The sequence below is a fragment of the Dama dama genome, chromosome 18, assembly GCF_033118175.1.
Source record: "Dama dama isolate Ldn47 chromosome 18, ASM3311817v1, whole genome shotgun sequence".
Classification (NCBI taxonomy): Eukaryota; Metazoa; Chordata; class Mammalia; order Artiodactyla; family Cervidae; genus Dama; species Dama dama.
In genome coordinates, this window is record NC_083698.1 from 29,270,822 (window position 1) to 29,292,417 (window position 21,596).

The 21,596-nt window shown below is 40.4% G+C and overlaps 1 protein-coding gene across 4 annotated transcripts in view; it reads right to left on the minus strand.

Moving 5' to 3' along the window:
* RAPGEF5 (Rap guanine nucleotide exchange factor 5) overlaps window positions 1-21,596 on the minus strand; it is a 306,460-nt gene that overhangs the window by 140,919 nt on the left and 143,945 nt on the right. For all 4 annotated transcript variants that reach the window (XM_061165052.1, XM_061165053.1, XM_061165054.1 and 1 more), the window contains one exon: window positions 2,781-2,829. In XM_061165052.1, the coding sequence (XP_061021035.1) occupies window positions 2,781-2,829 (49 nt within the window). The remainder of the gene's footprint in view (window positions 1-2,780; window positions 2,830-21,596) is intronic.

Below are 21,596 nucleotides of genomic sequence, written 5' to 3' on the forward strand. Positions count from 1 at the left end.
GAAATCACACTCTTTGCTACTCACCCAAAGTAGTTGAAAACTATGTGTGCATGTACGTGTCTGTGTAGATGAAAACTATATACAAACATACACACAGATGTTTACAGAAGGTTTATTTATAACATCCATAACTACCGAAACCTGGAAGCAATCAAGATGTCCTTTAGCAGGTGAATGGATACATAAACTATGGCACATCCAGACAACAGATTATTATTCTGTGCTAGGAAGAAATGAGTTATCAAGTCGTTAGTAGAAGACATAGATGAACTTTAAATGCCTATTACTGACTGAACAAAGCCAATCTGAAAAGGCTATCTACTCTATGATTCCAACTGTGTGACGTTTAGGAAAAGGCAAAACTATGGGGACAATAACGTAAGTGATTGCCAGAAAATGGGGGAGGGAGGCATAAATAGGTAGAGCAGAAGGGCCCTGAAATGACTCTGTGTGATACTATAATGATAAACACATGTTATTGGACATTAGTCCAAACGCATAAAATGGACAGTACCAAGAGTGAGCCCTAAACTATAGGAGAGTGGGTAACAATGATGTGTCAACATAGGCTACTGATTATAACAAAAGTGCCCCTCTGAGATGACGGCAGTAAGGGGGTAGGGCATGTGGGGACACAGGGTATGTGGGAACTGTGTACTTTCTGCTCAGTTTTTCTGTGAACTGAAACTACTCTAAAAGGTAAAGTTAATTTCAAGAAAAAGTGTCATGAAGGACAAAGACAGAAACCTTAACTTTAAAAAAAAAAAAAAGCTAAAAATACCAGTAGCCAAAAAAATAACAATCACTAAAAATAACAGTAACCAAAGGCACCAAAAAATACGTTAAGCGAAAAAATGTACAAAGCTTTAAGTGGACATTTTTAAGACAGTACTGAAGATGTGAAAAAAGTGGAATGAAATCCTAGATTTATGAATGGAAACACTTATCTCCAAAGTGCCAAATTTATCTAATGACCTATAAATTCAATACAAACTACCAATAAGGGCTTTCATGGAACTTGACAAAATAAAAAATATGAATTTATGCCCCCATCCCTGGTGTATTTGTGTTTCACTCTGTCCCTGAGAAGTTGCCAATGTTGTCTTGACATTCCAAGCTCCACGGATGAAATAAGTAAGGAAAATAGAGGTGTTAATCTCATGGCATAACAGTCAACTTCATACCAATCTTTGACTCTGCACAGTCTACTGTGTATGGGTCTTGCTTCCTCTTCCTCATTACTCTTCACCTCCAGAAAGTTCAAACTTCTTAGCCTGACATCTGAAATCTACCTTTTTTTGCCTGGTTCACTTTGCTCCAGCCACTTTTACCTCCTTGCTGTTCTCTATACACATTTTGCACACCTCTGTCCAATGCCCTTGCCTGGACGTCCACAGGGCTCACCCCTCAGTGACTTCAGGTCTTTGCTCAAGGGGCCTGCCCATCCCACACTGTGTAAATTAGCAACCACCTCCTTCTCCAGCCCCATCTCTATTTACTTGCTCTGTTTTGCTCCAGCAATGACAGACTATATGTATTTTATTATTTTCCCAACTTTTTCTAAAACTTAAAAAATAAATCTATCCTCCAAGCCACTATCAGCCCAACTCATTCTGACTGTAAATTTTGTCTCCTTATGGTTGTAGGAACATACAGCAGCTCTAGCACAATTCATTTCTAAGACTCCCCTCCCACCACCTGTATCCTGGTGTCCTTTCTCCCTCTTGATCTCCACCTATGCAAATACCCACGATCTAATGCCATTTGCACTGCCTGGGCTCTGCGGATCCAGACCACTGTGCCTCACATTTCTTCTCCACCACCTTCAAAGTATCCAGTCTCCACATCCTCTACAACAGCCAAATCAACAAAGACATAGTACAAACACAACAAGGTGAGTTTGATCCCAAAAGTCACCGAGAGAAAAGCAAAGTTTTAGTTTCTAGCTAGAAAAAAGAAGATGCAAAGTGTATGACTTCTGTTCTGAAGACATCTCTGTTCCAGGCATTTCTTCAAACTTTGGCAACTCGCTGATTTTGTCATTGTACTTTCACCCGAAAAGTCTTAGCCTAGTTTAACATTCTCCACGAAGCATCTCTCCTCTGTTTCCCATTCCATTCAGCACCAACCTCCTCGGAACAGCAAGGGCTGCGTCCTCCTGCTACTCTTCTTTTCAAAGCAAGTGTTCTCTACCTCACTGAGTGTCTGTTTCATACTGAATTTCAGCAGAGCATGACTTTCTCTCCTCAAGATGTAGCGAAGAGCTCCCTTTTCCTTTCCACTTATTACATTCACAGATCGCTTCCTAAGGTATTAGGAATTGGATTCATACCATCAGTTCCTGTGAAACACGCTTGCTATGAAATGTTATTAGACAATTCAATTATTTTTTTAAGAAGCCACTTTGAGATGAGAAATATAAAACAGAGACCACCATTACATTATCTATTTTCCTCTGTCATTATGACAAGTAATGTAAAGTGGTTTGCTTTCTTTTGCTGGGTACCTAGACCCATGCTTGCAGCGGGCTGCAAACACATTTTTAATTTTGAATTTCAGTTTTCCTTGAAGCATGAAATAAAGCCAGGCAGTGAAATCTGAAAGAACTGTATATATGCCTGTGCTATTTTGAGAGTAGAATAAATAATTTTTAAAACAAACGGAGATATGCTTTCCGGACCAAATCTTCCCAGGATACATTCAACTGCTCAGAGCACATGACATGTGAAATATCCCCAAAGAACCAGAATCTTCCTCCAGTCCCACGAAAGACTACTTACCAGACTTCCTCGCTTTCAAAGCAATAACAGCTGCAAGCTCTCTCTGCACCTAAGAAAATATTAGGGGGAAAACATCAAATTAGAATAAGAAAAACATAGGTTTGTCTTTAGATCTGCAAACAAAGTTAAGAGCTGTTGAGATAAGAAAGTTTGCTATCATATTTTTGTTTGTTTTTAATAATATGGAAAAACTTCTGCACAGGAATTTTAGGCAGAAAACCTCAAAGAATCTAACTGACTTTTTTTTAAAAAGAAATTATAAACAGTTGCCAGAATGTACACATTGGAAAACATTGTTACTTATGATGCTTTTATGGGAAGTACCTCAAAAACATAGCTCTGTAACATTCAGAAATAATGCAAATAAATCATTAAAACAGGCACAATACTGTGGCAAAGATGGTAAATATTCTTTCTCCCTCAAAGATTCTAGTTTATACAGAAATTCTGGAAAAACTGAGGTAGGTGACCCTAGTTTAATTGGACTTCTTTCTGAATACAATGAACGATCACTTGAGGCCTGACAGGTTTAATAGCAACCATTTCAGATAACATGCTGCATAAAAGCAAATGCTATCCACACACAGGGCAGGTGAAATGGGAACAGGCAGGATGAACTTTAATATCCTAAGTGCCTTAAACCTCACTTATTGTCCAGATTTTTGCTTATTCACTCATTCTCTCTCTCTTCCCTGAACATATATGCTTAAACCCTTTCTCAAAAAGGAACATAAAGCAGAGACCAAGAAAGGTAATCACAGTCACTTTCAAAGATAATGTGGGAAAAAAAAAAAGATGACATGAGGATAATATCTGGGAAACCTTTGGAGGTTTGAAGGGGTAGTGGTAGTGAGTTTGGAAGGGTCCTGCAACTTAATGTGTTATACAAGTGACATTTTAAAGGCAGAGAGTGAAAGTTCAAGGTTAAAGAAGATGTGCTATGGAAATTAATCTAATTTATACTGATGCATATGAAGGCAAAAGCAGCTCAGTGAGACACTGGGACTCTGCCTGGGATCCATACCACACTGATCAAGGTACCATCTTCCCTGGAGAAAGCAGTCCCCCCGCCCCCACCCCCCACACACACTGCTTTACTGTTAATGCGTTCCCTGGCTGGCCAGTATGAACGCCAGTCAAAAGGGTATATATACTCTTGATTTAACCGATTCTTGGCTTCCTTAGGACTGCCTCAGGAAAGTTATACTGTAATGAGAAGATAATCAGTCCCTCTCTAATGGTGGGAGTTTGAAATCCAAAAACACTCATGGGGGACTGGATAAAGAAGACGTGGTACATATATACAATGGGATATCACTGAGTCATTAAAAAGAATGAAATAATGCCATTTGCAGCAATACAGATGGACCCAGAGATTGTCTTACTGAGTGAAGGAAGCCAAACAGAGAAGGAGAAATATTGTATGAAACCCCTTGTATTTGGAATCTAAAAAGGAATGATACAAATGAACTTGCAAAACAGAAAGAGACTAACAGACTTAGAAAACAATCTGATGGTTGCTGTGAGAAGGTCAGGGAGAAGGGACAGTTAGGGAATTTAAGATTGACAGGTACACACTGCTGTACTGATAATGGGTAACAAACAAAAGGCCTATTGCAAAGCACGTGGAACTCTGCTCAATGTCATGTGGCATTCTGGATGGGAGGGGAGTTTGGGGGAGAAGGGATACATATATATGTATGGCTGAGTCCCTTCGCTATTCACTGGAAACAACATTATTTGTCAATCAGCTGTCTGTGTGTGTGTGTGTGTGTGTGTATGTGTGTGTGTGCGTGCGTGCGTGCATGTTCAGCCACTCCTACTCCAATACAAAATTAAAAGTTAAAAAAAAAAATAAAAATGTTCACAGATATAAAAATTTAGTTGAAGAACTTATCCAGAAAAGAGAGTTGGGAGAGATATAAGTGATGATTAACCAGCGTAAAGACTTTACAAGATACTTGCATGTGTCATAACAAAAAAGCAAAAAAATAAAACACAAATGAATGCCTGTTTTATATATTTGAAATTGTGTGTAAGGTTTATCGTAGTAACAACCTCTCTCTTCAGAATTCTCCCCTGTTACAGGGGAGAATATTTGGAGGTGGACAAAGATACAGATTAGAAAGGCTCCCTGGGACCCTGTCAATGGCTTCCTAATGTTATGGGCGCCCAGGGAAGACTTCTCTTGGCTCAGACATAGGAAGACAGCAGAGACAGAAAAAGATGCAGAAGTTGGCTCCCTTAGAACTGTCTTTTCCACTCTCCTCCTTCAGTTTTCCATACCTGATACTCTCTCTTCATGAGAGCTTCACTTTTTCTTTCTCGATCTAGAAATAAGACTCAAAACAGAAGTAGCTCAGAAAAGGAAAATGTTTTATTCCCAACACTATATAAAACATCTCTGCAAAGATTTGGTGGAGAAAGAAAGGGCGAAAAAGGATGAGTAAGAAACCTATAGATAAGTTTTTGAGGAAGCCAAGAAGATGAAAAAAAAAAATGGATAGTGAGAAAGACAAGGACTTCACAGTTAAAAATGAACCTAAGCTTTTTCTTTTTCCCATAAAATAAATGAGAACACTCTACTGTACCACACCACATCCCCTGAACATCTGCAGTCAGAGAGGACGTAGAAGTGTTACATGGGGTGGCGTTAGAACAGCTTCCCCATTTCTACCCCCAAGGGAAAACATTTTTGAGCAAAACTCTAAGGGCAGGTTACTCCTTCTTCAAAATACAAAGGGGGAAGCACTGATCAAACAAATCACAAACTGGGTGAGATCCCGTTAGAGTCTCCCACAGACGGCTGGATGGCATCACTGACTCAATGGACATGAGTCTGAGTAAACTCAGGGAGACAGTGAAGGACAGGGAAGCCTGGCATGCTGCAGCCTATGGGGTGGCAAAAAGTCGGACACAACTTAGTGACAGAACAACAACAACATAGTATCCTCCTGCACTTTTTGTTTTGTTTTTTTTTTTTAAGATACATCAGCAATCACTATTTCATTATTTTCAACTGTGACTAATGCCTGTCTTCTGGGCAGAAGCTCCACTGAGGCAACCAGCTTTTCAGCACCATGACTCATGGCCATCAACACGCTTGCACTGACCCACAGGAGGTGGATGAAGAGGTGACTTGAAGGGACAGAGACAGACCCAGGGGAGGGGAAAAAAGAAAAAAAAAAAAACAAAAAAACAAGGCCGCCTGAGGGAGGACAAGGAAAATCCAGAGAGTAGGCACTTCCGCTAAGAAGGGACTTGTAGCAGAGATCTTCAGAACAATTTAGGACTCCAAGCCTCCTTTAGCAAATACTTGTTAGGTTTATTCTGAAAACGTAAACTTTTAACAACTGCAGAAACAGAGGCTAGACTTCTTTGTAAGCACTAATAAGGGGCTTGTTGGCACTGAAAAAGAAATATAACACCCCAGCAACGCTCCAGTTTCCAGATGTCTGAAATCCTGGCCCACATTTCGATAACAACTTTCTGGGATCCCTGAGCAAAAACCGACCAGCTAAGATGCTTCTGAATTCCTAACACTCAGGAACTGATGAAGATAATAAATACGTGGCGACTTTCTCTCTAATCTTTTTCCTAATAAACACTTTACCTGTTTCACTTAAAAAAAAAAAAAAAGAAGAAGAAAGTACAATAAATATGTGCTGTTTTCAACCATTAACTTGGGGGAGGAGTTTTTTACACCGAAAAGTCTTTTATAGACAATCATTTTTCTACTTGACCTACTTGTGCTGTTCCTTAATGTAAGCTTCTCTCATCATGACACAAATGGAACCCTCTTCTTAGATCAGTATCAAAAAATATATACATATATATGTATATTAAAAAATGGCCAAGAACCACGCTCTGATATTCACCATTGTTTTTATTTAATGAGGGTGCTAAACCACTGCCTAGAAAATTAGAAGAAATGCACTGCTGTTAATCTGGCCGGAAGTACATTCTTACAGTGGTCCATCACAAGCCTTTGTTGTTCAACTGGTCAGTGGTGTCCGACTCTCTGTGACCCCATGGACTGCAGCACGCCAGGCTTCCCTGTCCTTCACCATCTCCCGGAGCTTGCTCAAACTCATGTTCATTGAATTGGTGACTAAACATTTTATGTAGTTCAGAAATGTACCCTACCTATGTCACACCCTCAGTGAAGTCTTATAATAAGAAATCAGGCACAGTAATATTTCTGTAATGAAATGTAAGATTATTCATACCAAAGGGGATAAAGACAGACTAGGAGAAGTCTCAGGATTTTCTACTAAATATATTCAGTTTAGGTTAGATTTTGGCACCAGGTGGCAGAGTGGTAAAGAATCCACCTGCAGGAGACGCCAGAGATGCAAGTTCGATCCCTAGGTCAAGAGGATCTCCTGGAGTAGGAAATGGCAACCCCTTTCAGTTCTCTTGTCTGGGAAATTCCATGGACAGAGGAGCCTGGCAGACCGCAGACCACGGGGTCACAAAAGAGTTGGGCATCACTGAGCAAGGAAGCACACAAACATGCAAGTTATGAAAACCTTTTGTTTTTTAGGGCTCTTATATTTCAGATTTGTGAGTAATGGATCGTAAACCTCTACCAATTTTAAGCTGAAGGTTTGTCTCCATCTTTTTCTCATGTTTCCTCTTGTCAAATAGCTATGCAATCACTATACTCTGTCTAAGAAATGCTTTCTTTAAATAGCTTGGCTTTTCATCCATTTTGAACCTGACTGCACATGAGACTCACCTGGGAAGCTTTAAAAAAGCAATTGATACTTGGGCCCCAACTAAATCAGAATCTCTGGGGGAGAAGTCCAGCCATCAGTATTTATTGCTGCTGCTGTTCCCAAGTTTCCTAAGCAATTCTGCACTGTATACAGGGTTGAGAAGCACTGTTCTGTTTCCTAAGACATCTTCACTTCTCCAAGACTCAACCTTTTAATCCTGAAATCATTTCAACTGACAATCAATTTTTACTTTTTATTTTAGTCTCCTCTAATTTAAATCATTTGTAAAGGAACATGGTCTTCACTGTGTTTTAGGTATTATTTTGATATAATCCAGTCAAATGGTAAGATTCCATTACAACATCAGTGGTTTGACAGACCCAATCACAAGGAAAATTGCAAGGGAGCTTTTAAAGAAGCTTAAACTTTAAAACATAGTTTACTCAATATAAAAAGAAACTTATAACTCAAAACACATCTGCAGCTTAGGGTATATTTGCTTTTGTGAATATCTAGATAGAGGATAATTAAGGGACTGATGAAACACATATCAAAATTTTCTCTCTCCTCTGGGTACCCATCAGCAATTTTAAAATGTTTTAAAATGTTGAAGTATTTTGGCTTTCTATCTTTAATAACCAGCAGGGCTACTCACAAAATAGCCCTGAAATTCAACAAGAATCAGGGTTAGTCTCAGTTCCAGCATTTTGTCTGTTTTTCTCTGGCTTTATATGGCTTTCAGACTCAAAATACAAATGCAATGAGTCTTGCATCAGCACAAGATTCAAGAGGCAACAGAAAGTGTCAAATACAAGCCCTGAGTGCCAGAGATCAAGACCATGGAGAGGTCAACGTGAGAAGACGTGGTGGCCTTCCTGGAGGAAGAGGTTCCTGAAAACCAAGCATGAAGCTGGAGAAAGCCAACGAAGGTCACTGTGAGACAGACCAACATTGACAGCTAGCCAATGAAGGTCATCATGGGAGACAGACCAACAGTGACTGAAGTCTTAGCTAACCAAAGGGCCATCCTTACAAACTAAGTTTACAGGAAATCATGAATTCACAAATTTCCTAAAGGTTTTTAGTAAATCTATGAATCTTAGAAATCTTTAAATTTTGATAATATAATCAAAATGTTTTAAAACACAGAACACGTTTTCTCAATTTCCTAAATTAAATGTAAGAAGAAACATAATTCAATACACTTTCCAGTTTTATTCCCAAATATAGTTGTTTCCAAAACAGGGTTTAAAATTCTAGATAAATAAATAAATATGCTTATTAAAGCCATCAACATATTTTTGGATAAGATATAAACTGGGTGCTGATGGTGGCTAGACTTCTGTCCCATGAAGAAATAGCCACATACTCAGTGACAATTTTCTTTGTTCCTCAGTGGCCCATTTTCCTATTTCCAAATTCACTGTTCTGTTCTAAACAGTTAATATTGCCACAGGACTGACACATGAATAATCTTGTGATTACCTGCTAATGTCAACCCATAATTAGAAAATTAAGAAAGTTATTTATCTGTCTAGACAATACTGCTCTCCACCTAATAGTTTATTTAACAAATAGTTGTTTTCCTAATAGCTGCTCTCACCATATCAAAGATGTGTTTGCTAAGCATGCTAGGATGATAAAATATGCTTATTCTTATTTCAAGGATATTAGGGATATTTTAAAAATCTCATAAAGACTTTGTTGACTAAATACAGATATGTCTGTTTATTTTACTTAGATAATCACTGACCAAAGATTAACACATACATAAGTGACCTGAAACTAACTAGTGGAATAAAGTCCTACATGTAAGTTCTTTTCTTTTTCCTTTTTTAAAATATTTATTCACTTGGCTATGCCAGGTCTTAGCTTCGACATGTGAACTTTCAGTTGCAGCAAGTGGCATCTAGTTCCCTGCCCAGGGATTGAACCCAGGCCCCCTGCACTGGAAGCATGGAGTCTTCAGCCAGTGTACCACCAGGGAAGTCCCTATATTTAAGTTCGCTTTTTAAGTCTGTTATTTAGGTCTGCTACTTGTACATGTATCTACTATGCATGAGGGTCACATTAAAAAGATGATAATTTTTAGTTGATCATAAGCATGGTATAAGCTAACAATGTAAATGAAATTATTTAAAATTGCGTAACAATGCTTTTGGAATAGTACTAGGATGACATTCAGGTCACCAAGAAATGGTGGACTCCAGAGAGATCAACACCTGGATTGTACTGTTTGAAGTACCATCTATTTAGGTTATGAGGAGTTGACAGTATTCACAAGACAACCCCAAGGAGGTCACCTCCTCGCAGTTGATGTGATGTAGCGGTCTTCATTTATCTTGTCCTCAACTGCAGGGTCTGGCATGTTACCCATCCTCTTGTTCTTAACCCCTAGGATTCCATGACACCATACCCTCCAGGCTTTTCTCTTTTCTCTCTGGCTGCCACTTCTCTTCCCTCAAGGCTTCGCTTTCCCCTATCTTTAAGTTTTGATGATCCTCAGTGGTTTGTTCTTAGCCCTCTCAACCTTCTTCTCTTTCTATTCATTCTCCCTAGGCAACCTCACTTATTCACAGGATTTCAATCTAACTTCATTTCCAGGGTCCAAAAGTCTCATCCCCATCCACCTCCAGGACCTAAATGTCCCACAAGTAACTCAAACTCAACACTTCCAAACGTGAAGTCACTTTCTTACCACTTCCCTCCACTCTCTACATCTGCAGCATGGCCCATATACCCAGGCAGTGCATGGTACCACCATATACCAAGCGTCTCAAGCCAAGAAGTGAGGTGTCCTTGATTTAATGCAACCCACCATCTTCTCCCAACTCAGACTGTTGCCTCTCATTTACCTCTCTTCAAACCACATCACACCCAATAGAAAATATAAATCTTATATTATATCTCTTGCTAAAAAACCCTTCAAAGACTTCCCATGACACCATGAGAGAGTCCAATGTCCAATATTTCATATGTAATATTCTTTTCATCTGGTCTTCAGTATTAGCTATTTCCACATCTCCTTTTTTGGGTTAGGGAGTTCTTCTTTGGTGTGCTTGGGTTTTCTCTAGCAGTGGTGAGCAGGGGCTACTCTTTGTTGTGGTGTGTGGGCTTTTCATTGCAGTGGCTCTTGTGGCAAAAAGGCATGCTTTGGCTCTACAAACTTTCAAATACTCAGAGCTACTCACAGTGGAAATGGTCTACTATGTGAAGTTCAGTAGAAGATGCTTTATATGGGAAGGTAAATTTCAGAAGTACCCAGACCAAGGATTTGTTCTAAAGATTTGTTTTATGAATGCCTCCTACCCAAGTTATCTACTATCAACAAAAGAGAACAAGCATAAACCTCCTGGCAGTCGCCTGTCAGCCTGCAATAGAACAGTTGGGCATATTATTGCCATTTCATCTAGCTAACAGAGACAGGGGGAGAGAAAATCTCAACAAACAGATGAAAAAGAACAGCTGGAGGCCATTCCTTACTGTGGAAATCTCTTCAGTTTCATGGCACAAAGAACAGAAGACGCTACAGATGCACTGGCCAAATGTAATCTTAAAAGAGCAAGCAAATGACACTGACATCTTTTCAAAAGAGCAGGTGAATCTGCTCCTTCAGTCTTCAAAGCTGCTCTCACAATTCTTGATCTAGTCATTTCCCCAAAGCCCTAATTGCTCATCCACATGAATTTCTTGATGAACATTTTATATATGAAATGTTATAAGGAAATACGTATACATTGGACACCCTGGGTTTTGCTATGACAATGAAATAAAACATTGATTATGCTTACATCAATATATTTTTTAAAATTTTTATGTCTCAAGTTACTTTTTTCCATTTTCTGGTAAGACCAGAGCATTTTCCATCTATGTCACGTTTAATGATTCTTCAATAGATTTATTTAACAAAGTATCTTTAAAGACATATTTTGCAAACTTATGTCTTTAGCATGCCTTTTATTTCGTATCACATGTCATTCCTTACAAGCCCTTTTGTGCTCTTCGGAAGTAAGTTTCTAAACTGCATCAGGAGTATAACCTATAGCTCCAGACATTCCAGGGATCTTCTACAGTAAGGATCTCCCATCAGAAAGGATAGGTGCTATAGAAGTTGAAAGATTGAGGGCAAGAGGCGAAGGGGGCAACAAAGGATAAGATGGTTGGATGGCATCACTGACTCAATGAACACGAGTTTGAGCAAACTCAGAGACACAGTTAAGGACAGGGAAGGTTGGCGTGCTGCAGTTCGTGGGGTCACAAAGAGTTGGACACAACTGAGTGACTGAACAACAAGGGACATTACACAGAAACTCCTGCACTGGCATGAATCCAGATCATCTAAGACCCCTTCCAACTAGGAAGTCTATCTACAAAAACTGCGAATGTGGGAGGACATCCTGGAAGAACAAGATGCAGAACACAAGATCCAAAAGCGTGTAAGAGGAATAGGAAATCTTCATCTAGTTTATGCCAACCTTGAGGGAAATCTGGGGAGGTGGCTGTTGGGGCAGAGTCACAGCCCTCCACCCCTCAGCACAGGACTGCTGTGGGCATGAAGTGAGTTCACACCTATAAAGCACCCAGGAATGGTGCCTGCAACCACGAGTGCTACCTGCAGGTTAGCTACCATTATCATCATCATCACCACATTACTGTAAGTAATACAGCTGAGCTTAACAACAAATTATAATAGAAGGACATTTCAGTCCCTAGTTGCTTTACTATTTCATTTGTTTAAACCCTTCTTCTCATCTAAGTTATTAAAACTCCTTGGCAATCAGTATTGCTTCTGCTTATAATATGCCTCCTACATGGCCCCCACATCGCCAGTAGCATAAAAGTGACTGATAGGCTTCACTGAAAAGTTTTAACACTGCCTACAGTGCAGGTATTTCTAGAGTTTATATTTTTTTTTTCATATGCTTTTAGATTTCTACAGAATTCTGAAGCTTTTACAAATGCATGTAAGACAGACCTCAGATTTAGAAACTCACTTTGAAACTTCAGAGGGATCAGCCAACTAGCTGTGGCCTGGCAGCTTTTGGCATCCAAGAGATAACTGCTGTTGAATGAATCAAGGGATTGTAGCTCTATTCAACAAGCAGTGTGTATTACTTTTGTATTGCTGCCCCAGGAAATCAGAGGCTTAAGAGAACACCCATTGATCATCTCACACTTCCGCAGCTCAGGAGTGCAGAGGAAGCATGGCTCAGCTGGATCCTCTGCTTAGAGACTTATGAGGCCATAAATGAAGGTACAGGCGGAGCTGTGTTCCCTGTGGAGGCACTGGGAGAGATGCTTCCAAGTGCATCCAGGTTGTTGGCAGAGTCTGGTTCCTGCATCTGTGTGACTAGGGGACCCATTTCCTTGCTTGTGTCACCTGGAACCTACCCTGAGCTCCTAGAGGCCTCTCTCTGGCCCTTGCACAGGGAGACCTACTTCTCAGAGCCAGCGAAAATACATTGAATCCTCACGCTCGGAATTTTTCCTTATTCTCTCTTCTGTCATTTCTCTTTGATACTCACCAGAGCAAGGTTCACAGGATTAGACTGGGTACTTGCAGACAATCCAGATCTCTATACTTAATTACATCAGCAGAGTACCTTTTACCATGTAGTGAGTATCTACAGGTGCCAAATAGTGCATTCATCTTTGGGGTCATTCTACCTACTAAGGTACAGCAACTCAGATCCTCAGAGCCCTCCTGGAAAACTAGCCTTGAACCCCATTTTAGGATTTTATAGTAACATGCTAATAAGTCTGGTCCTGGGTCATGATTTACCGGCTGTCACATCTTTACCAGAGCATACCTCTGAGTTCACACAATGGAATCCCATGACATGAGAGCCAGTCTAAATAAATATCTGAATTGCTAAATCATGCAATCATGTTTAGAGTATTTCATGATGCTTAACAGGCTAAAAGTTAAAATGCTATTTAACAAAATTTCATAGGTTTCATTTTGTACAATTCTTCAGATAAGAAGACTCTATAATCAAATCCCAAATCCCACCTGTTGAGACCTATTCGGTAACTATGAAGTATTTTAAGTGAAGATAACGTAGAGAATTGCTTTTTGAACCCTAAATTGCTATTTTTCATTACTACAGCAATTCCTGTACAACAGCAAAAACTGCTATTTTTAATTACTCTTAATTAATACTTCCTGTCTCAAATGCTTTACCTCTGCAATACAAATGACAACCCAGGATGCTGTGCAAGGCTGAAATGTGATGCTGCATGAAAAGCCGAGGCAGGATGACTGCACAAGGTAAGAACTCAACAAAAGTCACCCAGTCTTAGCCTTTTACCCAGAGCTCATCTGGTCTTCATAACTCAGCAACAGACTAATACATTTATACCTGCAAATAAGCTTCTTCAATGATTTCCCCATATAGAAGTTCACCTGTGCTGTTTCTAATACAAAAGATGGAAAACCACCACAATGTTCAGGGGATGATAAATCCATGGTATAGGGTGCTATGAACCACAACCAATGTCACAGGAGGTACTGTTGGCGCTGAAAATACACTGAAGGAAAAGTACAGACCTTAAAATAAGAGTCTTTTTTTTTTACATGTTTTACAAAAAATACCCACACAAGAAATATAACCTAGAAAGTAATAAACACTAAAGTGTTAATAGTGAGTCATTTCTAAGCGGTTTCACTATGGGCATCTTTTTTATTCTGGATTTTTTTTTTAAATTATTGTCTTTATATTCAAGTTAAATAACCTAAGTGTCAGATAAATTTTTAAAATTTGCAAAGCATAATCCATATTAACAACGACTCACTACCAGATTTATCATCATTTTGACACAAATAGAATTCACCCTAATTCTAACCATCTAGTATGCACATAACATTTCCTTATATTCTAATTTATATTAATACAACAGCATAAAATAACAAACTAATTTAAAATCTACCTTATTCCATCACCACCAAAAACTCAAGTAGTCTTCTCTTTTTTATATGCTTCCTGTTCCTGCTTCACAAATGGACATAATACTAAAGCTGTACCATTAAGTATGCAAAATTAAATTTCATCTAAGCATCTATAAGAAGTTCTATTTTAAACAAATGCACAAAGAAGCAACCCAACATGAAATGTTCATGAATCATCCTTTGAAAGCTCCTTCCACTTGCCTTAGATAGGATTTCACAGTAACACTCCACAAACTCCTGACTGTTAATGTACAAACTGATGGCTAAATGGTCTATCTGTTCAGTTCAGTTCAGTCGCTCAGTCGTGTCCGACTCTTTGCGACCCCATGAATAACAGCACGGCAGGCCTCCCTGTCCGTGACCAACTCCCAGAGCTTACTCAAACTCATGTCCATTGAGTCGGTGATGTCATCCAACCATCTCATCCTCTGTTGTCCCCTTCTCCTCCCGCCTTCAATCTTTCCCAGAATCAGGGTCTTTTCTAATGAGTCAGTTCTTCACATCAGGTGGCCAAAGTATTGGAGCTTTAGCTTCAGCATCAGTCTCTCCAATGAATATTCAAGGTTGATTTCCTTTAGGATGGACTTGCAATCCAAGGGACTCTCAAGAATCTTCTCCAACACCACAGTTCAAAAGCATCAATTCTTCAGCACTAAAAATTCTACAAGCCAAGCTTCAACAATACGTGAACCATGAAATTCCAGATGTTCAAGCTGGTTTTACAAAAGGCAGAGGCAACGGAGATCAAATTGCCAACATGCCTTGGATCATCAAAAAAGCAAGAGAGTTCCAGAAAAACATCTATTTCTGCTTTATTGACTATGCCAAAGCCTTTGACTGTGTGGACCACAACAAACTCTGGAAAATTCTGAAAGAAATGGGACTACCAGACCACCTGAACTGCCTCTTGAGAAACCTGTATGCAGGTCAGGAAGCAACAGTTAGAACTGGACTTGCAACAATAGACTGGTTCCAAATAGGAAAAGGAGTACATCAAGGCTGTATACCGTCACCCGGCTTATTTAACTTATATGTTAAATCATGAGAAACGCTTGACTAGATGAAGCACAAGCTGGAATCAAGATTGCTGGGAGAAATATCAATAATCTCAGATATGCAGATGACACCACCCTTACAGCAGAAAGCGAAGAAGGACTAAAGAGCCTCTTGATCAAAGTGCAAGAGGAGAGTGAAAAAGCTGGCTTAAAGTGCAACATTCAGAAAACTAAGATCATGGCACCTGGTCCCATCACCTCATGGCAAACTGATGGGGAAACAGTGGAAACAATGACAGACTTTATTTTCTTGGGCTCCAAAATCACTGCAGATGGTGACTGCAGCCATGAAATTAAAAGATGCTTACTCCTTGGAAGAAAAGTTATGACCAACCTAGGCAGCATATTAAAAAGCAGAGACATTACTTTGCCAACAAAGGTCCATCTAGTCACGGCTATGCTTTTTCCATTAGTCATGTATGGATGTGAGAGTTAGGACTATAAAGAAAGCTGAGCACCGAAGAATTGATGCTTTTGAACTGTGGTCTATCTGTATACCCTGTCAATTAAAAAGGTCTGTTTTGCATATATATTGCAGAGAAAAATTATCTTCATCTTCGGAACTGACACCCAAAGATTGTAATATATTATATATGTATACACACACACACTTCCTCCCTTATTGATAAGGGATTCTTCAAGTCACATTTTATTCTTGAATGGGTTCTGCACACTGACATCTTTCTGAAATAATGTTTTTAAGTTAATGTCCCCACACTGGGCTCATCTCAGTAGGCAAAACACCATGTACTATGCTATTCACCAAAACCCAAAACAAACTTCACAAGGCTAGAGTTTAATTAGGTTACCACAAGATCCGAGCATGTAAAGATGGTTTCTTTGAAAAGTGAAGTCGCTCGGTCATGTCCAACTCTTTGCAACCCCATGGACTGTAGCCTACCACACTCCTCTGTCCATGGGATTTTCCAGGCAAGACTACTGGAGTGGGTTGCTATTTCCTTCTCCAGAGGATCTTCCCAACCCAGAGATCGAACCCAGGTCTCCCACATTGTAGGCAGATGCTTTACCGTCTGAGCCACCAGGCAAGTCCTGGTTTCTTTGAAAGTAGAGACAATAAGTTAGTATTTATTCTTAAAAAGGCATGTGTGTATATATCTATATCTTTTGCTATTTAGGGACCTATTCCCAAGACAAAGAAAATCAACTTGATGTGTGGTAGATGTAGAATATATTAAGCCTGTTTGATTTACAAAGGAGAGAAAAACACCACTGAGTTACCTGTTCCATATTGATAATCATGGGCTTTGCAATGTGTTACTGTGAGATCCTACCTGAGAGAAACTGAAGGAGCTGTAACCAGCTCTCCACGTGGTCCTAGAGACTTAAAAATCCACAGCCAAACGCACCTTGAATGCTGACAGTTGATCAGGGTAGCTCTAAAGCACAACGAGGAAAGGTACTAATAAACCCCACAACTCCTTAGAAATATCAAGAACAAGGAATACCACACCACGACTGTGCTACAAGTGCTCCAGGGCTTCCTTGATGCTTCCTGAAACCAGATCTGTCTTCGTGGGCCTCATTTGACACTTCCTCTCAAATCTCAACCCACCTGACCTTCCCCAAATCACGTAGCAGCTCTAAAGCCCCTGGAAGGGCTGGAACCAGGCTACAGTTCCAAGTGGGAATTGCACGTCCCTCACAGATGAGAAATACAAGGTGGCAAGGTGTTCAAGATCCTGCAGTGCCCAGAAACAAGGTGAGTCATCCCTGGGGGAGTCACTAATTTTTATTCTCTGAACAAACATGCTCACTCAGGTCTGTGACAGACACAGAAAATGGAGATTAGCTCCACTCCGTTCCTCTGTTCCCCTGAAAGGAAGAGGCAGGTAGCCCAGAAAAAGAGTGAGTGGAGATCAGTACTTTAGCATTAAAAAAGCCGTGTTTCTAAATGTGGCAAAATTCATCACTGGATGGTGCGCATTGTGTACCAAATGTGACAGATTCTCCCCACTTCCCCTAACCTAAGATTATTTCTAGACCTTACTAACTCTATGTATCATCTCTTAAATAAGTCTACAAAGTTCTAACTTTTAAAATATTCGGCAAAACGCAAATCCCATGCTATTTCTTCTTCCTAAACCAGTACCAATGTGAACAATTCCAATCAAAAAAGCTGTCGCCATTCTCTTCAGAGAAGCCCCAGGAATACTGGAATGGGAATCCATTCCTTTCTCCAGGGGATCTTTCTGACCAAGGGATCGAACCTGGGTCTCCCATACATACTGCAGGCAGATTCTTTACCATCTGAGCCACTAAGGAAGCCCTCTCTTCAGACTCTACTGCCCAAAAAGGAATCTCTCCGCTGTATCAAACCCAACTCTCAGATTCATCCAGAAGGATGAACCAAAGGAATCCTAGCCACGTTATATGCTTCCTGACCCAGAAAGGGTATAGCAGATTCTTGGGAAAGACAAACCTTAAAGAAAACAAGTGAAGGTTCAGGAGAATGACTAGGCATGGCAAAGGAGAGGAGTTTTAAATGAGTGAGAGGAGGGAGACAGCTGACAAGACAGACAACCTGGGGGAGCTGGGGTCCTTGAGTTTCCTAGTGTTATGCTTTTGGTGATACAGGACGATTGGTTGTTCATTAAGACTCAGTTTCTGGTGCCTCCCTGAAAAGTATTTCCCAAGAGAATCTATCTAAGGAAAAGATGACATGGGAGAAGAATCACAGGCCCGGGTTAAGTGAGAGGAAAATCAGGTCCTTTTTACCTGTAAAGCAGGATCCCAGAGAGGGAAAACATGAGATGACTTTTACTAGAAAGAATGCAAGAAAGCATGAGAGAACAAGTTCACCGCTAATGGAAAAACTGATGGAGTTAATGTCACAACTTCTGGACATTAAGCAGGAAAGACTCTGCTGTGAAGTTGACAATGTGCTGCAGTTATAACCATCTCTTCTTTTGTTTTTTGTCTTTTTTTCCTAGAGAGTTGCAAAGAGAAATTCCATCTCAAATCTCTTCTTCTCTAACACTTGCACCAAAAGTTGTGTCCTGTTGACTTCTTGGGATTTCATCTGCTTCAAGATCTTCTAGGACTTACAGCAGTAACCTTCATTTGTAATTTGGGTTAGATTTTTTTTTAAGGTCAGAGGTATTTCTCAGAGGAGTGATAATGTACCCTATAAGAAGGAATTTGGAAAACACCACTAAGGACATTAAACGCAGAGGGGTTCTAAACTAAAATTGGATGAGCTGAAGAAAATGAGCAACAGGATAGGGCAGAGACATACCAAAAGAGAAATCTACACTGATGAAAATCATCAACTACATCAGCTTTGAGAAAGAATATGAGGGTGCCAGGAATACCACTGGCAAGATGGTGGAGCAGAAGGACGTGCACTCATCTTCTCTGTGAGAACTCCAAAATTACAACTCTTTGCTGAACAACCAATGACATGAGAATGTTGGATCCCACCCAAAAAAGAGACTCCACATCCAAGGGCAAAGGAGAAACCCCAATAAGACAGTAAGAGTGGTGAAATCACGTTTAGAACCAAACCCCATACCCGCCAGAGATGCTTGGAGAGCTCAAACAAAATCTTGACCGCATCAGGACCCAGAGACCCCACAGAGACTGAGCCAGACCTGTGTTTGAGTCTCCTGCAGAGGTATGGGTCAGCCGTGGCCTGCCACAGGGTCAGGGGCTCTGGGTGCAGATACCTGAGTCACAAAACCTGTGGCATAAGCCCTCTTGAACCCCACCACAGAGCCACCGAGGAGACAACCTACAAACTGCAGAAAAATTTTAAGAAAGAAATTCTCATACTGTTACAAAAGTTCTAGGACCCACAACAGATTTCCCAAACTGGGGATCTGGCAACGGGACTGAGAACCCCCAGAGAATTTGACTTTGGAGGGCAGTGGGATTTGATTACAGAACTTACACAGGACTGGGGAAACAGACACTTGGAGGGCACAAACAAAACCCTGTGCACACCAGGACCCAGGAGAAAGGAGCAATGACCCCAAAAGACACTGACCCAGACTTGCCTGTGAGAGTCCAGGAGTGCCTTAGTGGAGGCGTGGGTCGGCGGTGGCCTGCTGCAGGGTCGGGGGCACTGAGTGTAGCAGTGCGTGCATGGGACCTTTTGAAAGAGGTCACCATTATTTTCATCACCTCCACCATAGTTTGGTCTCAGGTCAAACAACAGGGAGGGAATAGAGCCCCACCCATCAACAGAAAATTGGATTAAAGATTTTCTGAGCCTGGCCCCACCCAGTAGAACAAGAACCAGTTTCTTCCACAGTCTCTCCCATCAGGAAGTTTCTATAAGCCTCTTATCCTTATCCATCAGAAGGCAGACAGAATGAAAATCACAATCACAGAAAACTAATCAAACTGACCACATGAACCACAGCCTTGTCTAACTCAATGAAACTATGAGCCATGCCCCATAGGACCACCCAAGACAGACAGGTCATGGTGGAGAGTTCTGACAAAACATGGTCCACTGGATAAAGGAATGGAAAACCACTTCAGTATTCTTGCCTTGAAAACCCCATGAACAGTATGAAAAGGCAAAAAGACAGGATGCTGAAAGATAAACTCCCCAGGTCGGTAGGTTCCCAATAAGCTACTAGAGATCAGTGGAGAAATAACTCCAGAAAGAATGAAGAGACAGAGCCAAAACGAAAACACCACCAAGTTGTGGATGTGACTGGTGATACAAGCAAAGCCCAATGCTGTAAATGGCAATATTGCATAGGAACCTGGAATGTTAGGTCCATGAATCAGGGTACATTAGAAGTGGTCAAACAGGAGATGGCAAGAGTGAACATTGATATTTTAGGAATCAGGGAACTAAAATGGACTGGAATGAGCAAATTTAATTCAGATGACCATCATATTTACTACTGTGGGCAAGAATCCATTAGAAGAAATGGAGTAGACATCATAGTCAACCAAAGAGTCTGAAATGCAGTACTTCAGTGCAATCTCAAAAATGACAGAATGATCTTGGTTCATTTCCAAGGCAAACCATTCAGTATCACAGTAATCCAAGCCTATGCCCCAACCAGTAACGCTGAAGAAGCTGAAGTTGAATGGTTCTATGAAGGCCTAAAAGACCTTCTAGAACTAACACCCAAAAGAGATGTCCTTTTCATCATAGGGGAGTGGGATGCAAAAGGAGGAAGTCAAGAGATACCTGGAGTAACAGGCAAATTTGGCCCTGGAGTACAAAATGAAGCAAGGCAAAGGCTAACAGACTTTTGCCAAGAGAATGCACTGGTCATAGCAAACGCCCTCTTCCAACAACACAAGAGAAGACTCTACACATGGACATCACCAGATAGTCAATATAGAAATCAGATTGATTATATTCTTTGCAGCCAAAGATGGAGAAGCTCTATACAGTCAACAAAAACAAGATGGGGAGATGACTGTGGCTCAGATCATGAACTCCTTATTGCCAAATTCAGACTTAAATTGAAGAAAGGTAGGGAAAACCACTAGACCATTCAGGTATGACCTAAACCAAATCCTTTAGGATTATACAGTATAAGTGACAAATAGATTCAAGGGATTAGATCTGATAGACAGAGTACCTGAAGAACTATGGCCACAAGTTTGTGACATTGTACAGGAGGCAGTGATCAAGACTAACCCCAAGAAAATGAACTGCAAAAAGGCAAAATGGTTGTCTAAGGAGGCCTTACAAATAGCTGAGAAAAGAAGAGAAGCTAAAGGCAAAGGAGAAAAGGGAAGATATACCCATTTGAATGCAAGAGTTCCAAAGAACAGCAAGGAGAGATAAGAAAACCTTCCTCAGTGATCAATGTAAAGAAATAGAGGAAAACAATAGAATGGCGAAGACTAGAGATCTCTTCAAGAAAATCAGAAATACCAAGGACATATTTCATGCAAAGATGGGCACAACAGAAAACAGAAATGGTATGGTCCTAACAGAAGCAGATATTAAGAAGAGGTAGCAAGAATACACCGAAGAACAATACAAAAAAGATCTTCATGACCCAGATACCCACAATGGTTGATCACTCGCCTAGAATCAGACACCATGGAATGAGAAATCAAGTGGGTCTTAAGAAGCATCACTATGAACAAA